The 12903-nt window shown below is 40.0% G+C and overlaps 1 protein-coding gene across 2 annotated transcripts; it reads right to left on the bottom strand.

Annotated features, from left to right (window-relative positions):
• Nucleotides 1–350: 350 nt before the first annotated feature.
• Nucleotides 351–11886, bottom strand: LOC121679602 (interleukin-6 receptor subunit beta). Of its 2 annotated transcripts, XM_042058436.1 has the most exons (16): nt 11556–11886; nt 11221–11262; nt 10875–10922; nt 10138–10252; nt 8611–8780; nt 8290–8435; nt 5694–5829; nt 5395–5474; nt 4657–4867; nt 3686–3868; nt 2963–3097; nt 2400–2546; nt 1922–2065; nt 1489–1585; nt 1237–1318; nt 351–1086 (listed from the first exon to the last, which is right to left on the bottom strand). In XM_042058436.1, the coding sequence occupies exons 1-16, from the start codon at nt 11593–11595 to the stop codon at nt 499–501; spliced, it is 2364 nt and encodes a 787-aa protein (XP_041914370.1). In that variant the 5' UTR covers nt 11596–11886; the 3' UTR covers nt 351–498. The 2 variants fall into 2 exon arrangements, with proteins under 2 accessions (XP_041914370.1, XP_041914371.1); XM_042058437.1 differs by lacking the exon at nt 11556–11886 and having other exon boundaries at nt 370–1086; nt 10143–10922; nt 11221–11236.
• Between the last annotated feature and the right edge of the window lie 1017 nt (nt 11887–12903).

Here is a 12903-nt window from a genome sequence, read left to right as displayed (position 1 = left end):
TTATTCTGCCAGTGCCCTAGACTGTACAAATAAGTACAATTTTTATTTTTTGCAGTGAAGTGCGTGGTTTAGTGACAAACCTGGAAGTTAACTCTGAGTAAGTGGTAAACCTACAACAGCCCTATGACATTGTTTTGTTAGGAGAATGAAGCCATACAGCTCTTTTTTTTAGGAGGTTTACCACTTATCTGAGTTAACTTACCCAGGTTTGTCACTAAACCATGTATTTGGAATAACCCCCAGGTCAATAAGCAATGTAAGTATTATCAATTATATACAATTATATATCAATACAATTAACAATACAATTAACATTTCAATGCTTCAAAAACAATATTATCCACACGCACACATATACATATGTGTATATATATATATATATATATATATATATATTGAATGTAGCTGTATCTTGTTTGGAAGTCATACAGCTTTCATGGTCTTGTTTACCCCTGTAATCTATCCCAGCATTTTGGAGTTTTCTAGAAAGCGCTAACTTCAAAGCACAGAAGCCTGTTCGTTTGCAGTTCCATGTGTCTCATCTGTCCATGACTCTGGCGTGTACAACTGGGACTGGTGGATGTAGTCCAGCCCTGCTGGTGGGAAGCAGGTTGGCATCGAGCTTACAGGCTGGCAAGGGTGGCACTCTGCCTGTATGGCTATGGTGGCCTGCTGGAAAAGCTCCATGGTGGTGTAGTCGCTCATGAAAGCCACTGCCGGTCTGGCATCACAGCCAGCCAGGGCTGTGGCTGCGGTGGCGGCTATAGCCACCTTTGTCCTTTGGCAGGGTATGTCTTTGATGTCTGTCTTGCCAAACTCTGTGCTGCCACACTCCGGAGGTGTGGAGTCTACCTCAATGGCTGTTAAGTCTGTAGATGGACCTGTTTCCTGTTTTTCCATCCCACTGGATGGTGTTACCGTGTCTTTATTATCAAAGCCCTGACCCGATGCATCGCAACTCTGTTTGCCCAGGAGAGGGTTCGATGCTGTATTCTTCTTGTTCTCCTTCCTGGAGTCCATCAGGTACAGCGGTCCAGAGTCCCAGTGTTCTTGGACTATCGGGCCATTCATTAACACCATTGGCTCCTATGGAGAGATTGATGCAAATCTTAGTTATCCAGCTTGACTAAAACAACAAAAACTCATGCTCAGGAGTATCTTAAATTGTGATTTTTGTACTTTTTTTGCACAAACCCTTTGGCGTCAATTCTGTTTGACTGAGTGCCTGCCACTCACCAGCTCATACTCTCTGTCAATTTTCTGAATGGCACTGCTGTTGCTCGGGTTTGGTATGCTTGGCCACAAGGCTTCCTTTACCCTAGAAGGAGTGGTAAGAGAATGACTCATTACGGCATGAATGTTTATCATAACTTCAGGCACAGACATTTTCATTACTTTTATGTGCAAATACCACATAAAAAGTCTAACCAATTCTCATCTCATGGCACACAAAAGACAGCACAGTCATTTAGATATGGGGGGCTTTACCTATCGGTTAAGCGAATGCAGAGATGTACTGCAACCAGGAGCATAACGAGCCCTGTGAGAACTGATCCAACCAAGATCCAACCACTAGGTTCTGTGTCTGGGGAGGCATGGGGTGTAAATTGTTGTCACTCAACAAAAGGCACAGTAACGATAAAAGGATTTGACAAATGCCACTGTGTAGGTGTTAATGTCATTGAACAAAGCATTAACTAAAAACTATTTAAAAGATGACCCATAAACTTTAACCCAAAGTTTAAATGCAGCTGTGAACCTTCCAGGCATTTGTTTGATAATTGTGCATCTACTGTAATTCACACATAATGACTATAACAAGCCTTGATAACAGGAACAGTTTAAGAAATATGAATTGTGTGAATTTCTGAACATTCTTGAGTATAACCCTAATGTCCCCAATGTGGTATCTTTGAATTACCTGATGGATTTGTTCCAAAGTATAAGGGCGAACTGCGCTTCCCCTCTCCTCTGGATGTGAAGGCCGCCATCTCAACATGGTAGTCACTCCCGCTCTTTAGACCGGTTAACTTATAGCTGCTGATCTCGGGACCCAACGTAATGTCTGTGAGATGGCAGATGATAGTGCAACTGATGACAATGTGTCAGTGACACCACGGATGGGATGTCTTCTAACGTCAGGTTTACAGTTATGCAACACCATTTCACACCATCATTACTCTTGAGGTGTGTGAGTCCTTCTGGTAGGAAGCTACGACTGAAGCCAGGCATGGCTTTGAGTTCAAGTAAAAATTGAGATGATACAGTATGTACTAAATAATGTAAATATTTCATGTGAGTACATAAAGTATGTAAATAATTAGGTATATGTTGTCTATGACTATGTGATACACACTGTAATTAATCTAAATAATATGGTTGCAGAAACTCTTTCTCACTTGACTTTGTGCCTCCATTGAATAAGTAGAGCATGTATCCCTGCAGAAACCCCTGCAGCTCGTCCTCTAGGATTGGAAGCCATGTGATGACCACAGAGCTGTCCGTCACATTGGAGTGGCTAACATTCCGTGGATCACTGACTGGGGCTGGACAGCAGCGCATGCAAGAAACATAACGAGACACGATCACCTGAGGCTCTCGCTCACAAGAAAGGACAGGTGGGAATGGTAACATTTACATTTGCAGACGCTGTTGTCGATTATATCACAAGGGCCATTCTCCCCAGAGCCTGGAAATTGTACTATTGAGATGAGATGTGATTCTTTCAACATCCATCCCACCCCCCACAAACACACAATCAGTAGTTAATAGGACAAACAGATCTACTGTAGATTACTGTTCAGATTGTTGATCTGTGGCCTACTTGAGAAATGGCACATCCTCTCAGACCTAATTCATGGTCACATACATTTTACAGACAGACTTTAACCGTTAATCTCAAAATCCTAATTTACGTTCAGTATCTCTTTCTGGATCTGTTCACCTTTGCAGTCTTACTCACTTCCTTCCAGTAAATACGCTTCTGTCCATCCGCATGTGATATCACTGCTGTTAAGTTGCTTGAGTTCGCAGGTTTCCTTGAATGGCTTTACGTGCAGGAGAAATATGTATCTCTTGTAGGGAAGGAAAGGTGTCTCTAATGGGGATATGTGTAGACAACAATTGGTTTAATGATATGGTTAAAGTTTTCTATCAAGAAAACTACTGATGCGTAACATGTTTACATAAAATTGGATACATAATTTAGGTCATAGACAATAGTTAATAGGTACTATTTACAATAGGTACTACTAGCTTAGTAGCATGGCAGACCTACTACAGGATGTTCCGTATGTTAATTGACATCAGCCGGTTTCTCCAGCCGGGAGTTATGAGCAAATTTGTTTTTTACTTGTTTATACAAGTAAATATAGTTTATACAATGATATAAAGGAATAGTAAACGATTCCAAGCCAGTACACTTTTTGTCACATTCAGCAAACATTTCCCCACAATCTCCTTCCGTTCTGTGTGCATACTGAATGGCTGGGTCCTTAAACTGAAAACACCGAGTGAGCACCCGCACACACAATACTATTCCAAGCTATGAGAAACAGGTGGTGTTAGTGCGCACCTATCAACCTATGAAGCACTGAAGGGAGTGTCTGATTGTCGAGTTCAAACAATCTTTCTCCAGACAATCTTTCTCTAACCCTACCTTTAAGGGAGGCTACAGGCCCAGTACCTTTTTTAATGTCTATTGTCCTCTGTTTTGTGTTGGAGTAGAAGGACTCGAACGCTGTTGCATTGTCTCCCTTCAGGAACCACTCCACAGTGTAGCACTCGTACGCATTTGTTAGGCTGCTATTCCATGAGAGGTTAAAACTGTGATTGCTGTTGAATGTCGCCTTCAAAGCTCCCTCGATTCCTGTGAAGACAGTAACACTTGTATTCCTTTAATGGCTTTCTACAGAGCCCTATACATCTCTACATACTGCTCTGGCTTTCTACAGAGACCTATACATCTCTACATACTGCTCTGGCTTTCTACAGAGACCTATACATCTCTACATATGGCTCTGGTTTTCTACAGAGACCTATACATCTCTACATATGGCTCTGGCTTTCTACTTAAGATTAGAAGAGTGACAGTGGAAAAACACAAAAACACAGTCGGTGCAAGTGAGTTGAAGCTGATGACTGCTCTCTATATAATGCACGTTCATACACAAACACATGTATGCACACACACACACACACACACACACACACACACACACACACACAAGCCTAACTGCCAAAGAAGATAGATTCTGCTGACTTTGCTCTCTGCCCTCCCCAACACACTACCCCCAAGTAGACAGGCCTTTTTTGAAGGGAAGGAAGCAGTTGGCTGCTAAAAAAAGGCTTAAAAAAGGGCACCTATCTCACGACATGGGGCCCCAAACCCACAGAAAAAGCTATTATGTACCAAGTATGATGTAATAGATTTCACCCTTAATGAACATGAACACTGTGTTATTAGGCAATCCAGACTAAAAATATGACAAGCGCTCCGATAAAACTAAAATGCTTTCTGAAAACAAACATGTTTAGCTGAACATAATGTAATCTGACTTAATGACAGAGGTATTGGTAGGCATCTCCCCCAGGAAATTCTGGCAGCTGATATCAAAGGGAGGATGTTCTGTGTGTAAGCTACAGTGCAGTACGTACGCATATCCTCCAGGGCTGGCTCTATGGCACAGGGAGTCTTCGGCGACTCAGAGACGTTGTTTCTCGAGTTGAGGCTGACACGATAGGCTGAGTGGGAGAGAAGGAGGCTCATGGTGGAGTCGCTGCTCTGTGTCACAAAGGTCTCGTTGAGCTCCCAAGACACCTTCTGCACTCTCACATTGTGTTGTGCCACGCCCAGAGATGACGGAGACTAAACACAGTTTTGCAGAGTGGAAGCAAGACAGACACATAAGAGCTTATCAAGTCAAGTGTTCCAAAGGTCAGTGTTAGAGAGAGGCTATAATGTATGATTTAATACATTATCTGTTAGCTATGATATCTTACAAAATAATACCTATCTGTCTAAGGGATATTATTTTCAGTAACAGTATAGTATAGTATATATACTCTTTTGATCCCGTGAGGGAAATTTGGTCTCTGCATTTATCCCAATCCGTGAATTAGTGAAACACACTCAGCACACAGTGAACACACAGTGAGGTGAAGCAGGCTGGAGTCAATTAAAGATTTTTAGAACACCTCAAGATTTTTTTTTGCTTGTCATTACACATCACCGTTCTGATGAATTCAGAATTAGTTAGCATATGTAGATGGTTCTTCAAGTCATATCTTTTCCTAGCATACACCAAACTACCTAGAAATACACATACAGTAATATGCTTATCATTGTGACATTTTCAACAGGTTGATCTTCAGTTTTTTGAGTGTCAATCTTACCTCCCATGATATGGTTACTTTTCTCCTCCCCTGGTGAAACCCATCCATGTTACACTTTACGACAGGCGCTCTGGTAAGTTCTGTTGACAAGACAATGATTTGTGTGTGGCTGTACATTTATGTAAATGTATTTCTAAAACATACAAAATACAAAAGGTAAACAACCAAATAAAAACTTAGATCGATAGACATAAATTACACATATATTGCTATAAGATCTGTAACAAATGAATAACTTAAGAACTTAAAACTTAAAACTTTGTATAAATAACGTAAGTATGTAATGCATCTTATTTTACCCTGAGGCACAGTGAAGACTCTGCTTGGTGCACACTGGGTACATTTTGATGTGTTGAGACACTGCACTTGCACTTCATATAACATGGATGAGTTGAGATTCTTTATGGTGTGGTCACGCTTATGTTGGGACAACTCCTAGTACAAAAAGCATGTATAACCAGATAGAGAAAAACTAGGTATCAACACAGGTATGAAAGCAACTAACTACAGTCATGAATAAGGAGTCATAAAAATACATTAGCTATTGGTACCAGTGCTGAACTGAAGACATTAGCTAGTCTTTTAAAGTCTTTTAATTTATGGTATGACATTTAGTTAGGAAAAGTTAACAAGGTTTTTACTGTATTTATTGCAATAGTGATGCTTGGATTCCTGCACACAGATGGGACAGCACTGACATACAATTTACTATTTAAAACCACATGCTCCATCAAGGGCACTTAGGTCTGCTAACCAAGGCTGCCTTGTAGTCCCACCATTAAGGTTAAAAAGCAGGGGAGATCGGGCTTTTGCAGTAATTGGCCCTAAACTATGGAATGAGCTCCCACTACATATAAGATTGTCTGTTTTTAAATCACATCTTAAAACTTACTTTTACTCCCTGGCTTTTAACTCAGTATAAGTGTTTACTCAATCTATTTTATTTTCTATTTTGTACTGTTTATCTTTTATATAACTTATTGATATTATGTTTGTACCACTCCGTTTTTTGGTGTTTTATGCCCCAAACGTTGTCTTCAAGGCAGCCTGCCTGGAAGGCGCGGTAAGGCATGGGTTAAGGTTAGGTTTAGGATAAGGTGCCTTTAAGTCGACGGTGGCAGCGCTGCCTGGAAGACGACGTTGGGGGCATAAAACACCATCGAGCTACCACTCCCCCTGCTCTTGTGTGATGATCATTATCTGCCTGCCTGTCTATCAGGTCTTCTCAACCTTTTCTTATTGTACAGCACTTTGGTCAAATGGTGTTGTGTTTAAAGTGCTTTCATTTTAAATAAACATGATTTTACTTGCTTTGACTTACCATCCTCATACAGAAGTCGTCTTTATTGTATATTGAGATTTGCATGCTAAAAAGACGATTCAGGACATAATAAATTGTATATTTTCTGAAAGCTGATTTTGTGAGGATGTCATTGCACCCCCATGTTGTAAGGGCACAAGACTTTGTTTTCTCAGCTTAACAAATTGAATATCATGAGTGCACACCATTTGAGCTTATGGAATAAGATATGGAATAATTTTCACCCCTTTATTGAAGGTGCTCAAGACTTTGTGTCTTTGTGTTTTCTTATCTTCACCTATGGATCATTGTGTATTACTGCCTCAGAGTGATTTAGGTGTATAGAGGTCACTGTACACTGTAATTCTGATTCAATTTCACCCTAATAATATATATATATATATATATATATATATTATTTATTTATTTATTTATCACATTAATCATCTCAGAAATCATCTCCTCACGACCGCTGCCTATTCTGTTAATACACTGTGAAAAGAAAACGGCCTCTAGGCAGCCCAGGCTCCGAACACTGGAAACAAACAAAGTGGGGGCAGCCTGTAGCCCCAAACAAAAACAAAACCCTGCATTTCTCTGGGAATACTGAAGGTAGGGGTGAGCTACCTCTCTGGTGTGTTACATTTGGTCCTTGGTTAAAATATAACATTAGACTGCTTAATCTGCAGTTTATTTTGTTATTCTAAATTTCCTCCAGCAAAATGCTGTGTTTTGTGAGACTTTTATTTCTACATTTTGGCTAACTTTTAGCCGCATTTGCTAACACCGTTCTATGTTTGGTTTCAATGTTCTAAATCTGCTAGTTTCACACTGTTTGCTAATGCAGTGTACATGTGAAACTTGTTCGTCTTGGGGAGTTACACACACCTACCAAATTTGATGTGTGTAGCTGAAACTAGAAGTCACATAAGGGGGCACTAGAGACTTCCTGGGCCACACCCGGGGCCAGACCTCTGTCCCTGAGAAGCAAACGTGGATTCATTTCATCATGTAAAATAGATGATGAAAATGCTACAGGAAATGTACACAAGGAACGCTTGAAGTAGAAAGACAAGAGAAGTGTGAGATCAGTTCAGAGTCTCTGTTGGGGTTGCACACACACATTCTCAATCCCTGTCCTTGTCCTGCATGGAGGAACTACTTCTTATATAATAATTTCAAATTATGTTTTAACATAAAAGAAGGGAATACGCCCAAATAGCTTAAGTGTTGGTTGTGTGCTTGATTAAATATGATGGTTGTTTGCTTGCAGAGGTCATTGTATTCCTGCCTGCCTAGAAACACATCTGTAATGAGTGGGAGTGATGACTCAACTATTACCGAACATGTCAAGCGAAGTGAAGTAATCAGACAGTGGCCACGTAAAAAGAACTGCTAACATTCTGAGAATGAAACCAAACTTTCGTGGAACAGATACATAATAAAATGAATATGCTGGTCTTACTTCATCAAAACACCTGAAACGGTGGCACACTGAATGAATACAAATATAAATGGTGCTTACTGCAAATATTCAGTTGTGGTGAAAATATTTTGCAAATGGATCTGTGAATTTGTCACTGTCAATGACTCACCGTTGTCCATGAATCATTCAAGTTGTTTATGGAGTACTCTCGATACTTTACAAAATACTTTTGTATATCATTTCCCTCATCCCAACTTGCTTTAACAAACAGTTGTCCAGACCGCCGCTGCAATTCCACGTCAGCACGACAACGAACTGCAAGATCACCAAGAAACATTCATTCTTTAAATAAAGAACAGAAATGAAACCAAACATATCAACATGATCATCTGCCACACCCAAGAAGACCATCTAAACCATGTAAAAGATCAGACATTTACTACTATGCTCATTTCTTATCATTGCAATTTAACTTTCCTGGTGAACTTACTCATATATGCAGGGGAGCCCTCGAACGTTGCCAGGGTGCAATTCATCCCATTCTCAACAACATAAGCTTTCAGCTTTCGCTCTTTCGCACTTTCGCTCACCTTTCCTATAGGCACAGATGTTCCTGTGATCCTGTGCTCTTTACAACGTGTTTTATTTAGCCAATCTTTTCTGGTAAACGAAACATGACAACACATCACATTTACAATCAATTTCAGACAATGCATCAGTGCAGAACAAGTTGAGTTTAAAGGAATGCTTTTCACTTTTCAATGATCAATTTTGACCATCTGTCAATTTCACTTAGTGAGTTTATTTATGTATAGCACATGGATTAGAAATAGTGGTTGTTTTAGTTTCTTGGATGGGGTGCAGAGCTAGATCGAGGGGGTGGTTCGAGAACCCCAACAACCAACCAGTCCCGGCGGCATGGGGGGGCTTTGGGTGGCCAGGCCCGTCCTGGAAGTCATCTGTGCCCGCCCTGGACGAGTTTGGCTGCTCCAACCAACCCCAATCCCATAGATTGATTTTGAACACTTATTAAATGTAGGCCTATATTATACGTTTGTCAATCTAGCAAGTAGCAAATAAAACTTAGCTAACCGTAGCTAACCAATCAGGAACATTAAGCCCATCACCTAAATGGAGAGGAGGTTACGTGGCGCAGTCCACTTCACTTCTGCACTAACCCCTGTCATCCGATGACAAATATAGCTTATCGGCTCGCAGGTAGGCTATATCTCATATCGTAGTTAGTAGAAGTAGGCCTAGTAGTTTCTGGGTTTGTTTGATAGCGTTAACCTTCACTTTTTCCACACGCATCTCAGTTCTAACACACATATCCCCTCTCGCTTTCTCTCTCTCCATCCCTGCGCACGGGGCTTTCTTAAAGGAGCTGCACCATTTTACAACAATTGCATCTACATTTTCATATTAGAATGTTTTGTCAAGTGTAAGCTTAAACTACCGTGATCAATTTAAGTTCCCGTGCCCCCCCTGGAAAGGTGTAATGTCCGTCCGTGAATTTGTGTCTGCCACCGGGTCTGCAACCAACTAACCAACTAATGATCAAAATAAGTGACAGCTAGTGGTTTCACAGCATAGTAGCCCATAACTAACCTATGTGATGAGTTTATAGACATTTTTTTCTTACACAATATGGCCATGGCCTTTCTGTGAGAAGAGATAGCTGGTGAAATTAACACGAGCCAAACATCAACCGATCCATACAACAGAATGATATGGCCAATCACAATACCATTTTTGATCCGGCTCTAATTGAATCAAATTAAAAAATGATAAAATATTGAAGTGTAACCTAATGACTATGAAATGAAACCAATATTAGCTGTTCAAAAGTATGACAAATGCTTAATAAATGTTGTAGCAGCTAGACACCTGTGTTATCAATAAGATTCACTGAGATTAAATAGGAAATCGCGTTGTCAGTGTCAGTGCCTTTCTAAGGTGCATGCCAGACATAACATTATTTTTACCATCTTTGGATATTTAGCAGTGGTTAACTTACTCTACCAGCAGTTTGAATCTGGAGATATTTAAGGACTCCCCAGGCTCCCACACACACTGGTGCTTGGTGTGTGAACCAATCAACCGAAAGCAGTCCAGTTTATTTGCTTCACCTTCTATATCAAAACAAGTTAAAACAAAAATGTCATGTTGGTGAAGAGAAGACCCTCCACACAATGAATGATCTCTCTCAATCTGCTTTGAAAACAAAAGAACACACAGATGATATCATAGTTTCTGATTTGTTTTTTAAAAGTTTCATAATTTGTTGTAGGTTAGACTCTGCCATAAGAACTGTATGCAAATGTGGTTAATTTTGGTTAACACATTATGTAAAAAACATCCACTCAACCATCCGGTATCATACATGGCAGGGCCTCCCTGGTACAGTTTGTTCATGAATTAAGCATATTATTAGCACATGACAGCAAATACACACATGTACTTCTGCTTGTAAGCATACTGTATGCAGCCTGGCAGGACCTAAAGAAATGCTAAGAAAGCAACAACAAAAAACCCTAAGGACTATGCAGCTTTGAATTACAGTATATGGGAAGCACTAAAGCTTTTCCCGAACTTTGCCATTTGAGAGACATCAAATAAATTATGCATTATTAGCAGAACTTTGAAGTTGTCCTAGCCATAATCTGGATGCATCTCGCTCTCGGGTGGATAGATTCTGCTTCTTCTAGCTCAAAGAAATGATCATGATACGAAATAGAAATCTGACAATGTTACCTGATGATGATGGGCATTGAGGAATGTGGCTCATGTTGCAGCCAGCTGCTGAAGAAAGAGAGAAAGTGTAGAAAATGTCATTCTTAAACAACTAAGACTGACATGGCAATTAAGTAGACAAGTATTTTAGTAGGAGAGATCATGGGGCATTCGTTTCCCTTTCTTTCAATAAGGTCCATTCATGTGCACAAACAGTTCTTAAAATGCTTACTGACAATTTAAAGTTCCCTTTCACCATGCACTAGAATGTGTGTTGAATGTTGGAAAACCACCTCTGTCTGATATGTCAACGAGATTAACTATTATTTTACAAATCAATGTTGTGCGAAAATAGAATAAAACATACCAGGCGTGCTTATAACATAAGGTAGCCACTCAAATACTACACCTGAGAGAGAGAGAGAGAGAGAGAGAGAGAGAGAGAGAGAGAGAGAGATTTAATTAGGCCTAATAATTTCGCCGACAAATGAAGGGCACCTTAGTTAGATAATATGTTCTAACCAATTTATTACGCCGGTTCGCAATAAATGTAGCCTGGGAATACCCACACGAACCTTTGGCAAAGGTCTGGCCGCTAACCAGGCTACAATAAATGCGCATCATAGCGTCAGACTAGAAAATAATGTTGATGCAGACCACAAATACAAGGGGTCCATTGCATGAAAACGTAGATTCACTTACAGACGATGACATGAGAAGTAATCTTGTATTTGTACGCCATTTTCGTTGTCTTTGAGTAAGCTACTGCCAGGTCGATGTCCTTACACTGAGCTTGACTCTCAGTGACACTTCTGCCTATGTCAGTGTCAACGGGAAAGGCAGCCTATATGACCGAGTGCGTCCCACGTGCTTACTGAGAATGCATCCTGTAGTCTAGTTCAACACTCCCACCAACGTTGGGGATGACGTTCAGAATCCAGAACAGCTAGTCTATTCAGTCCAATAATCTTTAATAGTGTGTGAAATTGAGAAACTTTATCCGGGTAGGCCTACGTTATGTTATTTATGGCGAATCATTGTGATAATTCAAAGATGGATCATTCCCTTACGGCATCGGTAGCCTATTCTTGTATTGAAAAAAATATGTGTTTCGCGCTTTCTGTCGGTATGTTCATTGCGTTGCGTGTAGGTTATAAGTGAGCCATGTCGCAGCATTTAGGCTACGCAATGGAGAAAAAAGTTTCAGTTCTTAAAACTAAAAATAGTGGCACTCATAAACAATCACTGGGTTGATCATTATTTTGTCTAACTCCCGAATGGCTTCAATGTCTTAAACTGAATGACTGTCCAGTGTTAATTACTTACAGATGTGATAGAATTCAGCCAATATGCTAAGTAACTTCATAATGTATAATACATTATAAAATGTATCTGAGTCTGAAGATGGGGTGCCACAGGATGAAGCCAAACCTCTTTACTCAATTCTGAACAGCTTTGGCGTTTCAGAATAGACAAGAATAGACACAAGTGTGTTGTGTTACTTTATCAAAAGTTTCATTCTTGGACAATTTGGTAGGCTACTTCTGAGATGAGTGTGTTGTTACACATTTCAAAAACAAGGTTGATACACCTGTTGCCTGAGCAATTGACATTAAGTTGGTCTTGCTTTCAAGGAAGTGTCTCCCATAGCTGCAGACAGTACTGCTTGCTTGTTTCAAAAAATGGGAATTTGACCAGTATTTAGCCCATTATATTGTTTTATTGGTTTAAATAAAAGACTACTGAATTGTCACTAAATTGGCAAGACAATTAGGCTAGCAAAGCCAGGCTTGCTACAACTCATCCTCATAAATAACTCAAACTTTTTTTTACTTTTTAAACTTTCTTTAAACTTTGAGAACCTGTGTTTCTGTGGCAAATGTATTGTTGGGACAGGCCAAACTGGTCATCCTCAGTCTGTTTTAGTTCTTTATTGTAACAGGAACACTTTGAGTTAGAAAACAACACTTTCCATTAGACTTACTATGCAAGTAAGTCATTTGCAGAAACACTTACTTGAAGCACTGAGATGACAAACTCTGATAAGGTT

The sequence above is a fragment of the Alosa sapidissima genome, chromosome 13 (genome assembly GCF_018492685.1).
Source record: "Alosa sapidissima isolate fAloSap1 chromosome 13, fAloSap1.pri, whole genome shotgun sequence".
In the NCBI taxonomy this organism is placed as follows: domain Eukaryota; kingdom Metazoa; phylum Chordata; class Actinopteri; order Clupeiformes; family Clupeidae; genus Alosa; species Alosa sapidissima.
Note: the sequence above shows the minus strand (reverse complement) of the source record. Positions and strands in the feature narration are given on the sequence as shown.

Bases quoted from the DNA above. Each gene is read 5' to 3' on its own strand.
- LOC121679602 (XM_042058436.1), bottom strand. From the start codon at position 11,595: ATGGCGTACAAATACAAGATTACTTCTCATGTCATCGTCT. The intron at 10,253-10,874 runs GTAACATTGTCA...GTTTTGATATAG, and splicing joins TCAATGCCCATCATCATCAG to AAGGTGAAGCAAATAAACTG. The intron at 3,098-3,685 runs GTACTGGGCCTG...TATCCCCATTAG, and splicing joins GACAATAGACATTAAAAAAG to AGACACCTTTCCTTCCCTAC.